This window comes from Delphinapterus leucas, chromosome 1 (genome assembly GCF_059928025.1).
Source record: "Delphinapterus leucas isolate spDelLeu-1000000601 "Yukka" chromosome 1, BTC_Dleu_Yukka2, whole genome shotgun sequence".
NCBI classification, from domain to species: domain Eukaryota; kingdom Metazoa; phylum Chordata; class Mammalia; order Artiodactyla; family Monodontidae; genus Delphinapterus; species Delphinapterus leucas.
The window spans coordinates 64,411,712-64,430,669 of NC_143129.1; the positions used below are offsets into that span (position 1 = coordinate 64,411,712).

The 18,958-nt window shown below is 40.9% G+C and overlaps 1 protein-coding gene across 1 annotated transcript in view; it reads right to left on the reverse strand.

Annotated features, from left to right (window-relative positions):
- The window catches only part of FMO2 (flavin containing dimethylaniline monoxygenase 2), a 59,102-nt gene that overhangs the window by 895 nt on the left and 39,249 nt on the right, over nt 1–18,958 (reverse strand). Inside the window, 5 exon segments of the mRNA XM_022560064.3 lie at nt 267–339; nt 2,439–2,794; nt 4,408–4,607; nt 8,672–8,814; nt 17,776–17,938. Of these exon segments, the coding sequence (XP_022415772.3) occupies nt 267–339; nt 2,439–2,794; nt 4,408–4,607; nt 8,672–8,814; nt 17,776–17,938 (935 nt within the window).

Consider the following 18,958-nt stretch of genomic DNA (forward strand, 5'->3'; position numbering starts at 1 on the left):
CCACCACTGCCCCCATCCCACTTCCTCTTTACCACAGAGTGTGAGAGGATACAGAATCTAACATGGGCAATATATAAAACAAATAAATTTAGGTCAAGGATAAATGTTCTTGTTTGGTGAAATTACTGTTTTTAAGTAGTTGGATCTTAAAGTAGTATGTATAAGAATTTGCTTTTTTAGAAGCAGCTAGGTGGTTCTTGTGAGTAGTTAGATCACTATACTTGGAGAAACACTGTTCTATGTAAAGAATTAAAAAAAATTCTTACAAGTCAATTCTTTTTTTATTCCTCTTGATAATGTCTGCCATCATAGTTCTCTCCGAGGGCAAAGTACACAAGCCTAGAGAATAGAAGGTTGGTTGAGTAGTGGGTTTGATTCAATTTCATTGCTTTATCTAGATGATTGATTCCTACAATCAACTGATTCCTACAATCAGTTGATTCCTACAATTAAATTTTGGCCATTTACCCATGAGATATCGGTCAGCGCTGCTATGTTGTTGAACTCCAGGGTGCACCACCCGCATTGAGTTCTATGTAATGTTGCCCAGGGATCACCAGGCTACAGCGTGGACTCTGGGGTGGGAGTGGGGGGTTAGAGAAGAAGGTGGAGAGGGAAGGTGAGCCTGAGAAGTTGGGAAGCCGTGCCAGATGGCTTGAGCTCCATTCTGAAAGTGGTGGGAAGCCATGGGGGACAAGATGAGATTCGCCTTTTGGAAAGATTCTTTGAGGTGCTGAATTTTGGGAAATGGGCTCCCGGCAGGTCAGTTTAAAGGCAGCAAGACAAATTAAGAGGCTGTTCAAGAAAACCAGGTGAGGGAAGGGGTGGCACAAACTGAGGTAGGGCAGTGGAGAGAGAGAAAGATTGATGTCAGTTATCACTGTGTGCTTGTGATTCCGTCCCCTGTCACAGGTGTCCCTGGAACTTCAGACATGCTGAAGAATGGTGAGCTTCCCTGGATATGGCTAGTCATCAGACATCTCAGATTCAATGAGTCCAAAACTGAGCTCATCACTGAAGTCCTACTGCTCAGACTTGCATCCTCTACCACACGCTCCCTCTAGCCCCAGCACTGCTCCCCACCCAGTTTCCACCACCTGAGGTCTGCCTTGATCAAGTCACCCTTGATTCTTTTCTTTTCCTAGAATTTTTCTACATGGAGCAAAGCATTACATCCCGCTGGTTTGATTCTTAACTAGCTCTCTTCTCCACTTTGTCTCTTTGCCTGGCTGAGGTTGTATCACATTTTAGTATAGACGATTACAGTAGCCTTCTCACTGGTCTTTGAGACTCTATTCCTTTCGCCTTTCAAATCTGTCTTTCACACTAATGTTGAAATAATCTATCAAAAGTGAAAATCTGATAATGTCTGGTCCTTGCTAAACCTTTCATTGGGTCTTCTGGCAGAAGAGCTTTCTTAAATGGAGACACTAGGTCCTCAGGCCAGGGTCCCTAAGAGTCCCTCAGATGGTTTTTATGTGTAGCTAAATTTGGGAAGAGCCGATACACATTTTATATTCAAGCTCCTTAGCATGTCTTAAAAGGTTCCTGTGTCTTGGTCCCTTCCTCTCTAAGAATAATCTCTCACCCCTCTCTGCCTCACACCTCATGTTCTAGGAATGTCAAGTATCTTGTAATAATTCCTCATCTGCATCACACCTCTGTGCTGATTCCCTTTTCTGCACCTGGGAAACCCAGTTATCTAGGGAGTTTTCCTTGACCACATGCCCTTCCTTTATCCAAACTCTGCTGTTGCTAAGCACCCTTTCTCTTTTTCCAGACACTCCATGCAGTCCTCTGACAGAGCACATGTCTTATTATCTTAAAATGACCCATTTAGATTTCTCTGTATCCTACCAAGTTCCAGCACAGGGCTAAGTATTCAATAAGATTTTGTTGAGCTGAATTGAGCCCTGGATCAGGGAGATAGTAACAGCCTTCTGAGAAGTACAAAGTGCTACACAATGCTCAGAGAGAAATATTTTAATAATTTTATAGCTTTGTAGGGATCTGTGAGGTTGAGCTGCTTAGGTATTAAGAGTTAATTTGGAGTTAAGTATGGAGTAGGCCCTAGGTCTCTTGATTTGCACATATTCTGAGGAATTTATAAACATATTATAGGTAAAACTAGGAGTCATAGATGTCTTCCTTCCTTCTGTTCTCTCATTAGTCCAAGAAAAAATAATATTTACTTAACATTATGCCAACTGAAATTCTCTGAATTTTCTAATATTTTAAAGGAATGATTGCAGATATTTATTATTATCATATCCCAGTATTGGTTATTTTGTGAATTTTCTAACTTTTTAGGATGTCAGTTTTGTGAGAGCAGCCAAGGTTGGCAACCTTCTTGTTGGCAACCTCCTTTTCTAAACTTGTTATTTAGCAAAATCCACCAGGTGTGAAACACTCAGCCATTCACTTGCCCACTCACTTACCTTTGAAAACTCTTGTTACCCAACGAGCTTGAAGTTCAACAGTTGGGAAAATTGAACCTAGAGGCTGGATAAGACCAATGCATGCAAGGGTTGACTTCTCCAGGTGAGGAGGGAACATGTATTTGTACAGCAAGACCATATTATTCTCTACTTTAACAAGTGGATCTTCAAGGAAGGGAAAAGAGAAAGGATATCCTATTGCAAAGACAATGATGTCAATGTCCTCCTCCACTGTTCCATCCTCAAAGATGGCAGAAGTTTCTGTGAGCTCTTTCACTCTTGATTTCACCTTGATGGCTCCATAGAGTATATGACTTGGAAGATCATCACTTAGTATTGGCTATTTCATAAGGTATCTGAAACATGCAGAAGAAAACACTCAGAAAGAGTATTTCTTTTCTTTTTTCTTAATTTTTTATTTACTTTATTTTAATTTTAATTTTTGGCTGTGTTGGGTCTCCGTTGCTGTGCGCAGGCCTTCTCTAGTTGCGGTGAGCCGGGGCTTCTCTTCGTTGCAGTGTGCGGGCTTCTCATTGTTGTGGCTTCTCTTGTTGCAGAGCACGGGCTCTAGGTGCGCAGGCTTCAGTAGTTGTGGCACATGGGCTCAGTAGTTGTGGCTTGCGGGCTCTAGAGCTCAGGCTCAGTAGTTGTGGCGCATGGGCTGAGTTGCTCCGCGGCATGTGGGATCTTCCCGGGCCAGGGCTTGAATCCGTGTCCCTTGCATTGGCAGGCGGATTCTTAACCACTGTGCCACCAGGGAAGCCCCAGAAAGAGTATTTAATGAGGGGTTTTGAACTCTCTTGATATTTTATGGGCTTGGGGAATAAAGAGGTTTTTCAAATATCCATAAAACTTTCTAACTTGACTAGTTGGGCTACCCCAAGCCTTACTCTCTGACTTTATTCTCATGTCACATATCTCTTCCCTCAACAAATAAGCAAAACATGTAGATGATGTGGGCAAAACACATTTCAAAAAAGGAGGCATTCCTAAGGGCTTAGACAAAATGCCAATGCCTGTGGTCAATTCCTGAGCATTCCAGTTGTTATTATCCCATTGATAATTTCTGTTGTTTTATGTTATCTACCTTTAATTATCTTGATGTTCCATTTAATTTCTATCTGATCATAAATAAGTAAGTAAGGAAAACTTAGTTAAATTCCCATTAGTTTTGAAACTTATTAAGGGATTAGTGTGAAAATTAATGCATAGAATCAAGTTTGGGGATATTTCTTGATCCCAAATATACGTGGAGTCTCTGTATGTATGTGATAGCATGAATAGTGGAGCAAAGTCTGGCTGTATTTCTGGAATTTCCTTTTTTGTAGATTTGAGAACCATTTTGTTAAAAAAATAAGGATACATGGTACATGTATCAGATCTCAGAAGATAGCAGCCACGTTGCATTTGTTGAAAGATTGCAAACCTTTTCTGTTTTTTTTTTTTTAAGGGAAGGAGCCTGTTATCAAATAAAGAAAAATAAACATCCATATTTTTTGCTTGTGTTTATAAGATCAGTGATATATAACAGATTAACAGGCAGTGAGTATGTTCTCGAAAGCTACCCACAGGAAGAACCCTTGTGGTGTACAGAGTTAGCAAAGTATGAATTAACAGATGTAGAATTTGGATCAGTTTTCCCACCCACCCTCTGAAAGGACGGTCACAATCTCTTAAAACAGCCTTTTCCAATGTTGGACAGCTCTGGGTATTAGGAAGTCCTTCCCATGACCCTAGTTCTACTTTCTGGAGCAGCTCATAATATTTATACTTCATCTTCTTAAATATTTACTTTTTAAAAGGCATACAGAACAAATTTGGAATTCAAAATCCAGGAGCTACATGATACCCATATTGTTAGGTTGTAGTTTGAACTACCATGTTAGCAATTTAGCTCTTTGCAAAAAGAAACCCCTCTGACATCCTTGATTACCAATGAGTATACCATAAAAAAGCAAAGTAACTCTACTTGTTTTGAGGCATAAGTCCATAATTTTCATGGTTGAATCACCGATTCATCTGTTGTTCCATCACCCATTTTACAACTCTTCGTGGCAGGACATTTCGGAGCATGGAGCTAAAACGGGTGTGGAACACCATGTCCCAGGGATAGCCATCTTCAGAGATACGGCACATGACCCAGGAACCGTGTCTGGTGCTGATAAACACCTGGTGAGCAAAAAAGGATGCAGTTCAAACTAGGGCATCATCTCTTTTGGGAGGAACCCACTGTGTAGATAATACATCACATGTATGGCCCCAGAATTTGCTGAAATGCTTTGTTTTAAAGATGATTGACCTCAAAGTGAAGTACCTTCCAGTTTTCACTGCTCTGGGGCAGCTTTATCATACATGTGGGAACCAGTAGTACTTATGCTGATAGAGGAAGACTACCATAGTCTTGAGAACTTCATGGAAATATGAGAAAATCTTTGGGCTAAACCAATCATAAAACCCACAAATTTTTGCCATGTTTGAAGTTGTGGTTCAATGCTCCTTCCCTCCTCTTACCTTTTCCATCCACCACAAGTTGTTTTTATAGGGAAGGTATACAATTATAATCCTAGGAAATGTATGATTACAGCCTAATGTCTAGATAGGCACAAATATATGGATCTGTATATCCCCAGAGAGGGAATAACAAGGGAAATCAGCTTCTTCCCATACTTGAAAGAACATTGTTATATATTTTAAAAGTTAAAAATTCTGCACTTATACTGTGATTTCCATTCTCTTCAAGTGCACTTCTGAATCCCCTCTCATATGTACTCTTTTTTTAAAAAAAGTAGCATTATTTTATTAACTACTGCATAAATTCTAAAAGCATATATGTTATGATTCCTTCCATCAGTTTCTAGATCTTGATTGAGTTACCAGATTTTTAACTTTGAATTTATTTTAAAAATTCAGAGTTTAAAAATCTAACATTTACTATTCATAGATATTACTTTACATGGAAGTTAATATAGGAGGTAATCAGTTATACATATATATATATATATATATATTCTTTTTCAGATTCTTTTTCCATATAGGTTATTACAGAGTATTGAGTGGAGTTAGTTCCCTGTGCTATACAGTAGTTCCTTGTTGATTACCTATTTTATATATACTAGTGTGTATATGTCAGATGTATTCTTTACCTTGTATACTTATATTTCCCTAGTTTTCAAGGTGTGCATTTATATCTCTTTTCAAATATATATTTTACTTTGTTTACTGTTACTCCGCCATTGACCAAATGCATATTTGACTTGCGTCTTAAAATTTTATATGCCAGTACTTTTACATGCCAGAACTCTATGAGTTCTGCTGTACAAGGCTGTCCTTGATAAACACATAAGATTCACTTACAAGGAAACTGATTCACTTAGGAGTTTAAGATCATGGATTCTAGATCTAGGACTCTGGATCCAGACTGCCTGGGTTTGACTCTCAGCCCCACTACTTACAAGCTGTGTTGCCTTGGGTGAGTTACTTCAACCTCTCTGTGCCTCCATTTCTCTCTCTCTTTAAAATAGTACCTGCTTCATAGAATTATTGTGCAAATTAAATGAGATAATATATGTAAAGTACTGAAAATATTGCCTGGCAAGTGATAAGTACTGATAGGTATTGTTATTTTGTAAAGTTAGCCTGGAGGAGAGGAGTTTCATATAGTGCCACATATCTGGAGTGAGCCAGAATTTGGAGACAAGTTTTGCTGGGGCCTCAACTCCTTAGCTTGTGAAGTAGCACTTACATAAAATGGTATAATGGTGTTGAATTGTTGGTCTGTGAGTGGTAATACCCTTATATCCTGATTTTCTCCTGCCATTTCCCTTTTGTTGACTTGGCACTACTTTGGTTAGGTATTAGATAATATACTTCAAATATTTCCATGAATATCTCTTTCCATTACTTATTGTCTGCCCTTCTTCTTTAGGATCCATCCATGTTTCATACTGAAAGCTCTGCCTATTTTATTTATCCTCTTTCTGCTGTCACCATCTTTACAGCAGGGAGTCTAATCTGGCTAGCTGTACTAGCTGCAACAGTGTGATATGTCTTAGGATTTAGGATCAGGCTTCTTTCCCTGAGATGCATACTTCAGGCCAAGGGTCAGAGATCTGGTTTTTGGTGAGAAAGTGTGTGGATGGCTCAGCACCATCCCATAGTATTTTGAGTGGTGCTTTTGGACTGTGGTAGAGCATGCCATATACTTCTGAACATGAACCTCCTTTAACAGAAGCAGGGCACACTCAGGACTAAGGTGAGTTTAGGCTATAATTTTAAGCTTTGCAGATGCACCTGGTTCTATCCCTTACATACATAGCTCCTATGTATCTCTTCTCACAGAAGGGTTGAGAGTGCATTGCTCTGTGTAAGACATTTTATCATAACTATCAATTATGTTATTAATCCAATAAATATTGAAGAGACATCCTATTTAAAGATTAATGAGGTGAAAGGCACACAAATATAGCAAAGGTGGTTTCTTAATATTGAATCTGGCATGACTGACAGGCTTTTACATGGCAAGGCCCATATAAGGAAATAGACTCTTGCAATCTAAGATTTGATATCTTTGGATCATCTGTTCTAAGTCCAAATCACTGACCTGTAACATGTAGTGGTCTAGTACGGAGCTTTCCTTGGTTGACAGCTAAGTCAGCTCCTTTTATCATACTCTCTTCCTCAAGCTTGGCAGGCATTCCCAACAGGAAAGAGACTGGACCTTTTGCCTCCCTACCTGAGTTGGCTCTTCTCCAAGACTTTACAGTTACTGCCTCCTCACTTGTTCTTCACACTGAGGTCTTTTTTTTTTTTTTTTTAACATCTTTATTGGAGTATAATTGCTTTACAATGTTGCGTTAGTTTCTGCTGTATAACAAAGTGAATCAGCTATACATATACATATATCCCTGTATCTTCTCCCTCTTGTGTCTCCCTCTCACCCTCCCTAACCCACCCCTCTAGGTGGTCACAAAGCACTGAGCTGATCTCCCTGTGCTATGCAGCTGCTTCCCACTAGCTATCTGTTTCATATTTGGTAGTGTATATATGTCCATGCCACTCTCTCACTTTGTCCCAGCTTACCCTTCCCACTCCCCGTGTCCTCAAGTCCATTCTCTATGTCTGCATCTTTATTCCTGTCTCCTGCCCCTAGGTTCAGAACCACTTTTTTTTTTTTTTTTTAGATTCTATATATATGTGTTAGCATACGGTATTTGTTTTTCTCTTTCTGACTTACTTCACTCTGTATGACAACTCTAGGTCCAGCCACCTCACGCTGAGGTCTTAAAAGCTTTGAAAAGTGAAAAGTGGTTTCTTTTCACATAAAAGGTGAGGACCTCCTGGGTCTAGTAAATCTCTTTCTGGTGTTAGTGACCTGCTCATCCCCAGGGTGGTAATTCTGACAGGTCCCAGTGGAACCCCTTCAGCAACCTGCTGGGGAGGCACTATGTTCTTTTATCACATTTGCTACTGGGCATCTTGAGCCCTGACAGTGTGAGTCTCAGGACTGGACAGTTTTGCTGGTTGTAGACATGGCTACTGCAACTCCTGTGTAGCCAGAAGATGCTGGGCTACATCAGAGTGATAGGGCCCTGTTGAGAGGGGATGCTTTGGGGAGAGGAACCTTAGCTATTTTCCCATCTTTGCCTAGCTCTGTCCTTGTAAAAGGGTTTTATTTTCTGCTATTCCCAACCACCTCTGTCAGCATTATCTGTACCTTGTAATGTTTGACTCTGGAAGCTAAGCTGTGTCATTCCTGAGCAGGTGCAAAGATAACAGTGGTTGGAAGGCCTCAGGGAGCACCTAAATATCTGTGATTATGGTTGGGAGTCTGTCTGTTTAATCTTTCCTTTAATGATTCTTGGAAGCTAAGGATTATTTACATTTCAAATAGAATTCAAATATGCACTAAATTTCTAAAAGGCACTCCTCCAAAGATGAACAGGTCAACTCATAAAGCCCCCTGGGTAGAAACAAGGCCTCCTGTGCTGAAAGTCACCTGATCCAAACTTAAGTGAGGGAACCATAGCCCACAGAAGTAAAATGACTGCCTCTAGGTTATAAGGCTGATTAGTGGCAAAGGTGGGAGATAAACTCTGGCTTCTTGATTTCCAGATTTTCTATGATACCACACTGGGCAACCAAACAACAAATCAGTTAATGAGTAATGGAGCCTTAGTTACATGGCTGGGATTTTCCTCTCCTCCACCGTACAAGGTAATCAGGGAACATCTTACCTGAGCAGCCTTCTTACTCAACTCAACTGCAATATCTGAGGCTGAGTTTCCTATTCCAATCACCAAAATGCGTTTTCTTTCAAATCCCTCTGGGTGCTTGTACTGGTGGCTATAGAAATACTGGCCTTTGAACTTCTGAATACCTTTAGGGGGAAGAAAAGAGAAATCCATGAACTATGTCAAGTTAAGTTCAATAAAACTGCACCATCAGCTTTTCCTTTCTGTGGAAAATCATTTGTTTTGTCTCTTCCCCTCTTAGGTATGTTACAGTATCAAGGCCAACTGGCAAACTCAAAGTATGAACCACATAAGAAATGTTAGGTGAAGCATATGGTACAGGACCAAAAGAGTTGATTTCAGAGGCTGCAGCTTAGATATTTATTAGAGAACAAACAATTTTTTTTTATTTTAGCAGCAAAGACATCTTTATAGTTTGTTTCTTTTTATCTTTATTAGAGTATAATTGCTTTACAATGGTGTGTTAGTTTCTGCTTTATAACAAAGTGAATCAGTTATACATATACATATGTTCCCATATCTCTTCCCTCTTGCGTCTCCCTCCCTCCCACCCTCCCTATCCCACCCCTCCAGGCGGTCACAAAGCACCGAGCTGATCTCCCTGTGCTATGCGGCTGCTTCCCACTTGCTATCTACCTTACATTTGGTAGTGTATATATGTCCATGCCTCTCTCTCACTTTGTCACAGCTTACCCTTCCACCTCCCCATAGCCTCAAGTCCATTCTCTAGTAGGTCTGTGTCTTTATTTCTGTCTTACCCCTAGGTTCATCATGACTTTTTTTTTCTTAAATTCCATATATACGTGTTAGCATACAGTATTTGTCTTACTCTTTCTGACTTACTTCACTCTGTATGACAGACTCTAGGTCCATCCACCTCATTACAAATAGCTCAATTTCGTTTCTTTTTATGGCTGAGTAATATTCCATTGTATATATGTGCCACATCTTCTTTATCCATTCATCTGATGATGGACACTTAGGTTGTTTCCATCTCCAGGCTATTGTAAATAGAGCTGCAATGAACATTTTGGTACATGACTGTTTTTGAATTATGGTTTTCTCAGGGTATATGCCAAGTAGTGGGATTGCTGGGTCATATGGTAGTTCTATTTGTAGTTTTTTAAGGAACCTCCATACTGTTCTCCATAGTGGCTGTACCAATTTACATTCCCACCAGCAGTGCAAGAGTGTTCCCTTTTCTCCACACCCTCTCCAGCAATTATTGTTTCTAGATTTTTTGATGATGGCCATTCTGACTGGTGTGGGATGATATCTCGTTGTAGTTTTGATTTGCATTTCTCTAATGATTAATGATGTTGAGCATCCTTTCATGTGTTTGTTGGCAGTGTGTATATCTTCTTTGAAGAAATGTCTATTTAGGTCTTCTGCCCATTTTTGGATTGGGTTGTTTGTTTTTTTGTTATTGAGCTGCATGAGCTGCTTATAAATTTTGGAGATTAATCCTTTGTCATTTGCTTCATTTGCAAATATTTTCTCCCATTCTGGGGTTGTCTTTTGGTCTTGTTTACGGTTTCCTTTGCTGTGCAAAAGCTTTGAAGTTTCATTAGGTCCCATTTGTTTATTTTTTTTTTATTTCCATTTCTCTAGGAGGTGGGTCAAAAAGGATCTTGCTGTGATTTATGTCATAGAGTGTTCTGCATATGTTTTCCTCTAAGAGTTTGATAGTTTCTGGCCTTATATTTAGGTCTTTAATCCATTTTGAGCTTATTTTTGTGTATGGTGTTAGGGAGTGATCTAATCTCATACTTTTACATGTACCTGTCCAGTTTTCCCAGCACGACTTATTGAAGAGGCTGTCCTTTCTCCACTGTACATTCCTGCCTCCTTTATCAAAGATAAGGTGACCATATGTGCGTGGGTTTATCTCTGGGCTTTCTATCCTGTTCCATTGATGTATCTTTCTGTTTTTGTGCCAGTACCATTTTGTCTTGATTACTGTAGCTTTGTAGTATAGCCTGAAGTCAGGTAGCCTGATTCCTCCAGCTCCATTTTTCGTTCTCAAGATTGCTTTGGCTATCCGGGGTCTTTTGTGTTTCCATACAAATTGTGAAATTTTTTGTTCTAGTTCTGTGAAAAATGCCAGTGGTAGTTTGATAGGGATTGCATTGAACCTGTAGATTGCTTTGGGTAGTAGAGTCATTTTCACAATGTTGATTCTTCCAATCCAAGAACATGGTATATCTCTCCATGTATTTGTATCATCTTTAATTTCTTTCATCAGTGCCTTATAATTATCTGCATACAGGTCTTTTGTCTCCTTAGGTAGGTTTATTCCTAGATATTTTATTCTTTTTGTTGCAATGGTAAATGGGAGTGTTTTCTTGAATTCACTTTCAGATTTTTCATCATTAGTGTATAGGAATGCCAGAGATTTCTGTGCATTAATTTTGTATCCTGCTACTTTACCAAATTCATTTATTAGCTCTAGTAGTTTTCTGGTGGCATCTTTAGGATTCTCTCTGTATAGTATCATGTCATCTGAAAACAGTGACAGCTTTATTTCTTCTTTTCCGATTTGGATTCCTTTTATTTCCTTTTCTTCTCTGATTGCTGTGGCTAAAACTTCCAAAACTATGTTGAATAAGAGTGGTGAGAGTGGGCAACCTTGTCTTGTTCCTGATCTTACTGGAAATGCTTTCAGTTTTTCACCATTGAGGACGATGTTGGCTGTGGGTTTGTCATATATGGCCTTTATTATGTTGAGGAAAGTTCCCTCTGTGCCTACCTTCTGCAAGGTTTTTATCATAAATGGGTGTTGAATTTTGTCGAATGCTTTCTCTGCATCTATTGAAATGATCATATGGTTTTTCTCCTTCAGTTTGTTAATATGGTGTATCACATTGATTGATTTGCGTATATTGAAGAATCCTTGCATTCCTGAAATAAACCCCACTTGATCATGGTGTATGATCCTTTCAATGTGCTGTTGGATTCTGTTTGCTAGTATTTTGTTGAGGATTTTTGCAGCTATGTTCATCAGTGATATTGGCCTGTAGTTTTCTTTCTTTGTGACATCCTTGTCTGGTTTTGGTATCAAGGTGATGGTGGCCTCGTAGAATGAGTTTGGGAGTGTTCCTCCCTCTGCTATATTTTGGAAGAGTTTGAGAAGGATATGTGTTAGCTCTTCTCTAAATGTTTGATAGAATTCACCTTGAAGCCATCTGGTCCTGGGCTTTTGTTTGTTGGAAGATTTTTAATCAGAGTTTCAATTTCAGTGCTTGTGATTGGTCTGTTCATATTTTCTATTTCTTCCTGATTCAGTCTTGGCAGGTTGTGCCTTTCTAAGAATTTGTCCATTTCTTCCAGGTTGTCCATTTTATTGGCATAGAGTTGCTTGTAGTAATCTCTCATGATCTTTTGTATTTCTGCAGTGTCAGTTGTTACTTCCCCTTTTTCATTTCTAATTCTATTGATTTGAGTCTTCTCCCTTTTTTTCTTGATGAGTCTGGCTAATGGTTTATCAATTTTTTTATCTTCTCAAAGAACCATCTTTTAGTTTTATTGATCTTTGCTATCGTTTCCTTCATTTCTTTTTCATTTATTTGTGATCTGATTTTTATGATTTCTTTCCTTCTGCTAACTTCGGGGTTTTTTTGTTCTTCTTTCTCTAATTGCTTGAGGTGGAAGGTTAGGTTATTTATTGGAGATGTTTCCTGTTTCTTAAGGTAGGGTTGTATTGCTATAAACTTCCCTCTTAGAACTGCTTTTGCTGCATCCCATAGGTTTTAGGTCCTCGTGTTTTCATTGTCATTTGTTTGTAGGTATTTTTTGATTTCCTCTTTGCTTTCTTCAGTGATCACTTCGTTATTAAGTGGTGTATTGTTTAGCCTCCATGTGTTTGTATTTTTTACAGATTTTTTCCTGTAATTGATATCTAGTCTCATAGCGTTGTGGTCGGAAAAGATACTTGATACAATTTCAATTTTCTTAAATTTACCAAGGCTTGATTTGTTACCCAAGATATGATCCTGGAGAATGTTCCATGAGCACTTGAGAAAAATGTGTATTCTGTTGTTTTTGGATGGAATGTCCTATAAATATCAATTAAGTCCATCTTGTTTAATGTATCATTTAAAGCTTGTGTTTCCTTATTTATTTTCATTTTGGATGATCTGTCCATTGGTGAAAGTGGGGTGTTATAGTCCCCTTCTATGAATGTGTTACTGTCAATTTCCCCTTTTATGGCTGTTAGTATTTGCTTTATGTATTGAGGTGCTCCTATGTTGGGTGCATAAATATTTACAATTGTTATGTCTTCTTCTTGGATCGATCCCTTGATCATTATGTAGTGTCCTTGTTATTTCTTCTAATAGTCTTTATTTTAAAGTTTATTTTGTCTGATATGAGAATTGCTATTTCAGCTTTCTTTTGATTTCCGTTTGCATGGGATATCTTTTTCCATCCCCTCACTTTCAGTCTGTATGTGTCTCTAGGTCTGAAGTAGGTCTCTTGTAGACAGCAAATACATGGGTCTTGTTTTTGTATCCATTCAGCCCATCTGTGTCTTTTGGTGGGAGCATTTAGTCCATTTACATTTAAGGTAATTATCGATATGTATGTTCCTATTCCCATTTTCTCAATTGTTTTGTGTTTGTTATTGTAGGTGTTTTCCTTCTCTTGTGTTTCTTGCCTAGAGAAGTTCCTTTAGCATTTGTTGTAAAGCTGGTTTGGTGGTGCTGAACTCTCTCAGCTTTTGCTTGTCTGTAAAGGTTTTAATTTCTCCATCAAATCTGAACGAAGTCCTTGCTGGGTAGGGTAGTCTTTGTGGCAGGTTTTTCTCCTTCATCACTTTCAATATGTCCTGCCAGTCCTTTCTGTCTTGCAGGGTTTCTGCTGAAAGATCAGCTTTTAGCCTTATGGGGAATCCCTTGTGTGTTATTTGTTGTTTTTCTTTTGTTGCTTTTAATATGTTTTCTTTGTGTTTAATTTTTGACAGTTTGATTAATATGTGTCTTGGCGTATTTCTCCTTGAATTTATCTGTATGGGACTCTCTGTGCTTCCTGGACTTGATTAACTATTTCCTTTCCCATATTAGGGAAGTTTTCAACTATAATCTCTTCAAATATTTTCTCAGTCCCTTTCTTTTTCTCTTTTTCTTCTGGAACCCCTATAATTTGAATGTTGGTGCATTTAATGTTGTTCCAGAGGTCTCTGAGACTGTCCTCAGTTCTTTTCATTCTTTTTTCTTTATTCTGCTCTGCAGTAGTTATTTCCACTATTTTATCTTCCAGGTCACTTATCCGTTCTTCTGCCTCCGTTATTCTGCTATTGATGCCATCTAGAGTATTTTTAATTTCATTTATTGTGTTGTTCATCATTGTTTGTTTCATCTTTAGTTCTTCTAGGTCCTTGGTAAATGTTTCTTGCATTTTGTCTATTCTATTTCCAAGATTTTGGATCATCTTTACTATCATTATTCTGAATTCTTTTTCAGGTAGACTGCCTATTTCCTCTTCATTTGTTAGGTCTGGTGGGTTTTCATCTTGCTCCTTCATCTGCTGTGTGTTTTTCTGTCCTCTCATTTTGCTTATCTTACTGTGTTTGGGGTCTGCTTTTTGCAGGCTGCAGGTTCGTAGTTCCTGTTGTTTTTGGTGTCTGTCCCCAGTTGCTAAGGTTGGTTCAGTGGGTTGTGTAGGCTTCCTGGTGGAGGGGAATAGTGCCTGTGTTCTGGTGGATGAGGCTGGATCTTGTCTTTCTGGTGGGCAGGTCCATGTCTGGTGGTGTTTTGGGGTGTCTGTAGACTTATTATGATTTTGGGCAGCCTCTCTGCTAATGGGTGGGGTTGTGTTCCTGTCTTGCTAGTTGTTTGGCACAGGGTGTCCAGCACTGTAGCTTGCTGGTCGTTGAGTGAAGCTGGGTGCTGGTGTTGAGATGGAGATCTCTGGGAGATTTTCGCCGTTTGATATTATGTGGAACTGGGAGGTCTCTTGTGGACCAGTGTCCTGAAGTTGGCTCTCCCACCTCGGAGGCACAGCACTGACTCCTGGCTGCAGCACCAAGAGCCTTTCATCCACACGACTCAGAATAAAAGGCAGAAAAAAAAGTAGAAAGAAAGAATTAGTAGAAGTAGAAAGAAAGAAAGAAAGAGAAAGAAAGAAAGAAGGAAGGAAAGAAAGGAGGGAGGGGGGGGAAGGAAGGAAGGAGGGAAGGAAGGAAGAAAAGAAAGAAGATAAGGTAAAATAAAATAAAGTAAGATAAAATATAATAAAGTTATTAAAATAAAAAATAATTATTATAAAAAAAACAAAAACGGATAGAACCCTAGGACCAATGGTGGAAGCAAAGCTATACAGACAAAATCTCACACAGAAGCATACACATACACACTCACAAAAAGAGGAAAAGGGGAAAAAATCATAAATCTTGCTCTCAAAGTCCACCTCCTCAATTTGGGATGATTCGTTGTCTATTCATGTATTCCACAGATGCAGGGTACATCAAGTTGGTTGTGGAGCCTTAATCCGCTGCTTCTGAGGCTGCTGGGAGAGATTTCCCTTTCTCTTGTTTGTTCGCACAGCTCCCCGGGTTCAGCTTTGGATTTGGCCCCGCCTCTGCGTGTAAGTCGCCAGAGGGCGTCTGTTCTTCGTTCAGAGAGGACTGGGTTAAAGGAGCAGCTGCTTCGGGGACTCTGGCTCACTCAGGCCGGTGGCGGGGGTGGGGGGGGGAGGGCGGGGCACGGAGTGCGGGGCGGGCCTGCGGCAGCAGAGGCCGACGTGACGTTGCAGCAGCCTGAGGCGCGCCATGCGTTCTCCCGGGGAAGTTGTCCCTGGATCCCGGGAACCGGGCAGTGGCGGGCTGCACAGGCTCCCCGGAAGTGGGCTGTGGATAGTGACCTGTGCTTGCACACAGGCTTCTTCGTGGCGGCAGCAGCAGCCTTAGCGTCTCATGCTCGTCTCTGGGGTCCGCGCTTTTAGCCGTGGCTCGCGCCCATCTCTGGAGCTCTTTTAAGCAGCGCTCTTAGTCCCCTCTCCTCGTGCACCAGGAAACAAAGAGGGAAGAAAAAGTCTCTTGCCTCTTCGGCAGATCCAGACTTTTCTCCGGACTCCCTCCCGGCTATCCGTGGCGCACTAGCCCTCTGCAGGCTGTGTTCACGCCGCCAATCCCAGTCCTCTCCCGGCGCTCCGACCGAAGCCCGAGCCTCGGCTCCCAGCCCCGCCCGCCCCGGTGAGTGAGCAGACAAGCCTCTCGGTCTGGTGAGTGCCGCTCAGCACCAATCCTCTGTGCGGGAATTTCCCCGCTTTTCCCTCCGCACCCCTGTTGCTGTGCTCTCCTCCGCGGCTCCGAAGCCTTCCCCCCTCCGCCACCCGCAGTCTCCAACCGTGAAGGGGCTTCCTAGTGTGTGGAAACCGTTCATCCTCCACAGCTCCCTCCCAGACGTGCAGGTCCCGTCCCTATTCTTTTGTCTCTGTTTATTCTTTTCTCTTTTGCCCTATCCAGGTACGTGGGGGGTTTCTTGCCTTTTGGGAGGTCTGAGGTCTTTTGCCAGCGTTCAGTAGGTATCCTGTAGGAGTTGTTCCACGTGTAGATGTTTTTCTGGTGTATCTGTGGAGAGGAAGGTGATCTCCGCGGCTTACTCCTCCACCATCTTCCCCTCGTCCCAAAACAATTGGTTTTGATGAATAGAGCAGAGTCAGGTGTTGGTTTCCAGCTACCCATTATCCTATTTTGGACTGTACAATGATATTTTATTATCACATAGCATATATTCTTTTTTTTTTTTTTTTTGCGGTATGCGGGCCTCTCACTGTTGTGGCCTCTCCCGTTGCGGAGCACAGGCTCCGGACGCGCAGGCTCAGCGGCCATGGCTCACGGGCCCAGCTGCTCCGCGGCATGTGGAATCTTCCCGGATCGGGGCACGAACCTGTGTCCCCTGCATCGGCAGGCGGACTCTCAACCACTGCCCCACCAGGGAAGCCCTAGCACATATTCTTTTAAATGTTTCTTAAGCATATTATGAAGTACTATTATCGCAGTTGTGTAATAATTAGCATAACATTCATCATTCTTATTTTGCAAAAGCAAACAAAAACCAAAATAAGCTAAAAACAAGGCACATTATAAGGTGAAGGATAGTTTCCACCTTGCAGTAAATCAGCAACTTACTGGACAAGCCCTTTTGAAGATAAGCATCTCTTTGTCTTTTCCCAGGAAACATGACTTTGTTAAAGTATTTGTGTTTGATGGTGGGTTGCTTGAAAGAGCCTTTAGATCATTAGTTCTCAAAGTGTGGTCCCTTGGCCAGCAGTTTCAGCATCACCTGGGAACTTGTTAGAGAGGCAAATTCTCAGCCTCATACTAGACCTAAAGAGTTGGAAATGCTAGGGGTGGAAACTAGCAAGTTGTGGTTTTAAAAGCCCTCCAGGTGATTCTGATTGAGATTTCCACTGCGTTAGGTCAGTAAGCCTCAATCCCAGCTGAATATTGAAATCACCTGAGTAGCCCTTCATTGACTGAGGCCTACCCTAGACCAATTGAATCTTTGAAGGTCATTAGAACTTTAAAAGCTCCTCAGATGGTTTGAATAATGTGGGGTTTGGACTGAATCACCGTATCAGATGTTTTCGTGAAGGCAGTGGGAAGGAGATACGCTCTCTGAGGGAAGGGCCTGGGAGGTACCATCTTCCCCTGTGCTCCCTGAAACATCACTGTCCTGTAGCAGCACTTAGTTCCAGAAACTCTCCCCAGTAACCCTGGCTGTGGGCATGGCTCTGCAGAAGTCTCCAAAGATGTAGCAAAGTCACAGGTGTTTGGCAGGATAGAAAAAGGACAAGGTAAGCACATGGCTGAAAGGACCTCTCCAACAGAGAACCAATTTGGGTGAGAATTCTCTGAAATACTGAATAATATTTAGTGACTTTGAGGGAGGCTGGCTGATAATGAAGACCCAAAGAGCTCAACAGAATCAGAGATGGTGTTTGGAGTCTCTCATCTTTCTAGTTTTATCCTGATCTTAATATTATGCCGAGTTGCAGTAGCTAGGTAATTTTGCCTGACAATCCAACCTGAATATAAAGTACCTGGACACCTACTCCGAAAAGCTGGGGATCTCCACAGGCCTCACCTGGAAATGACTCCAGTGGGAGGTGAGGGAGTGTGTGATGATCACTGCAGACCATGACTGCATCAAAGACAGCACTTTGCTCCTTGCCGTTGCTCTCGGTAACAACCACCCATTGGCCAGTGGTTGAGAAATCCGGGCGTTTTTTCACACTGAGGACGGTTGTCTTGAACCGAACACAGAGAAGGCATCATTGAGAATTACTCTGGCATAACAGGGGCCTTGTCCAGTGCCCTGGGAGTGGAGATGGGTAGAGTGCAATGTCTGATTCCATTTAGGTCCCGTCTGAATCCATTTCAAGCCACTTAAGGCAAAGACTGCTAAGTGCGCCCTGCTGCTTCTTCCTTGGCAGGTGCAACCAAGGATGTGCTTTGTGCGAGAAGCCTGACTCAGCAGTGGTTACCAGTGTTAAGGACTGAATAAGGACTTGAGAGAGACCCAGAAAAAGCAAGACAATGTCTGGGCAAGATACAAAATACATGTTCATCATTCAGGTGATTACACAATCAGTATTTATCAAGAAGCTTTAAAAGTGTTGACCTCCGTGTAGACTGTCTATTAGAGAAGATATTCCATGTGAAGCAGTTTGCATAGCGCCTGGCACAGTGACATCACTCCATGAATGGTAAGTTCATATTTATTATTTTTAAAACATCATGCTAGCAATACACTTCATGATCTCATTTGGATGAAATAATTTATCAGTTCATGATTTTTTAGAATGCCATTTTGCTCTCTGGAGGTTTATGAATTTCTAAAAGTGTACATAAATGTGTGTCTGCTGTATTTAAGAAGCTGTGTCAAAGGAAACAAAGCTTTTCACACTTCTAGAGGAATGGCATGCTTCTCTTGTTGGCAAGTGTTTGAGTCCCTTATACATGCATTTCAAATTTTCATATATTTTTCAAAATGCTGGGTTGGCAATGTTTGAAGCTGTTCCAATTAAAAAATGTATATGGAATATTAGTATAAAGCTTATGAAAAGGCTATAAAATGTCTGGGCATTTTCAGTTGAAAGATTCAGATTTGAAGTTCCGGGTAGTATATTCTCTAAAGTACTGTGGATTCTTGCTATTTAAAATGTGGTTTGAGGACCAACCTTCAGTATCACTGAGGAAGTTACTAGAAATGGGACTGACCTGAGCCAGTTCACCCCTCCTCAGGCAAACTGGTGGTTTTCCCCTCC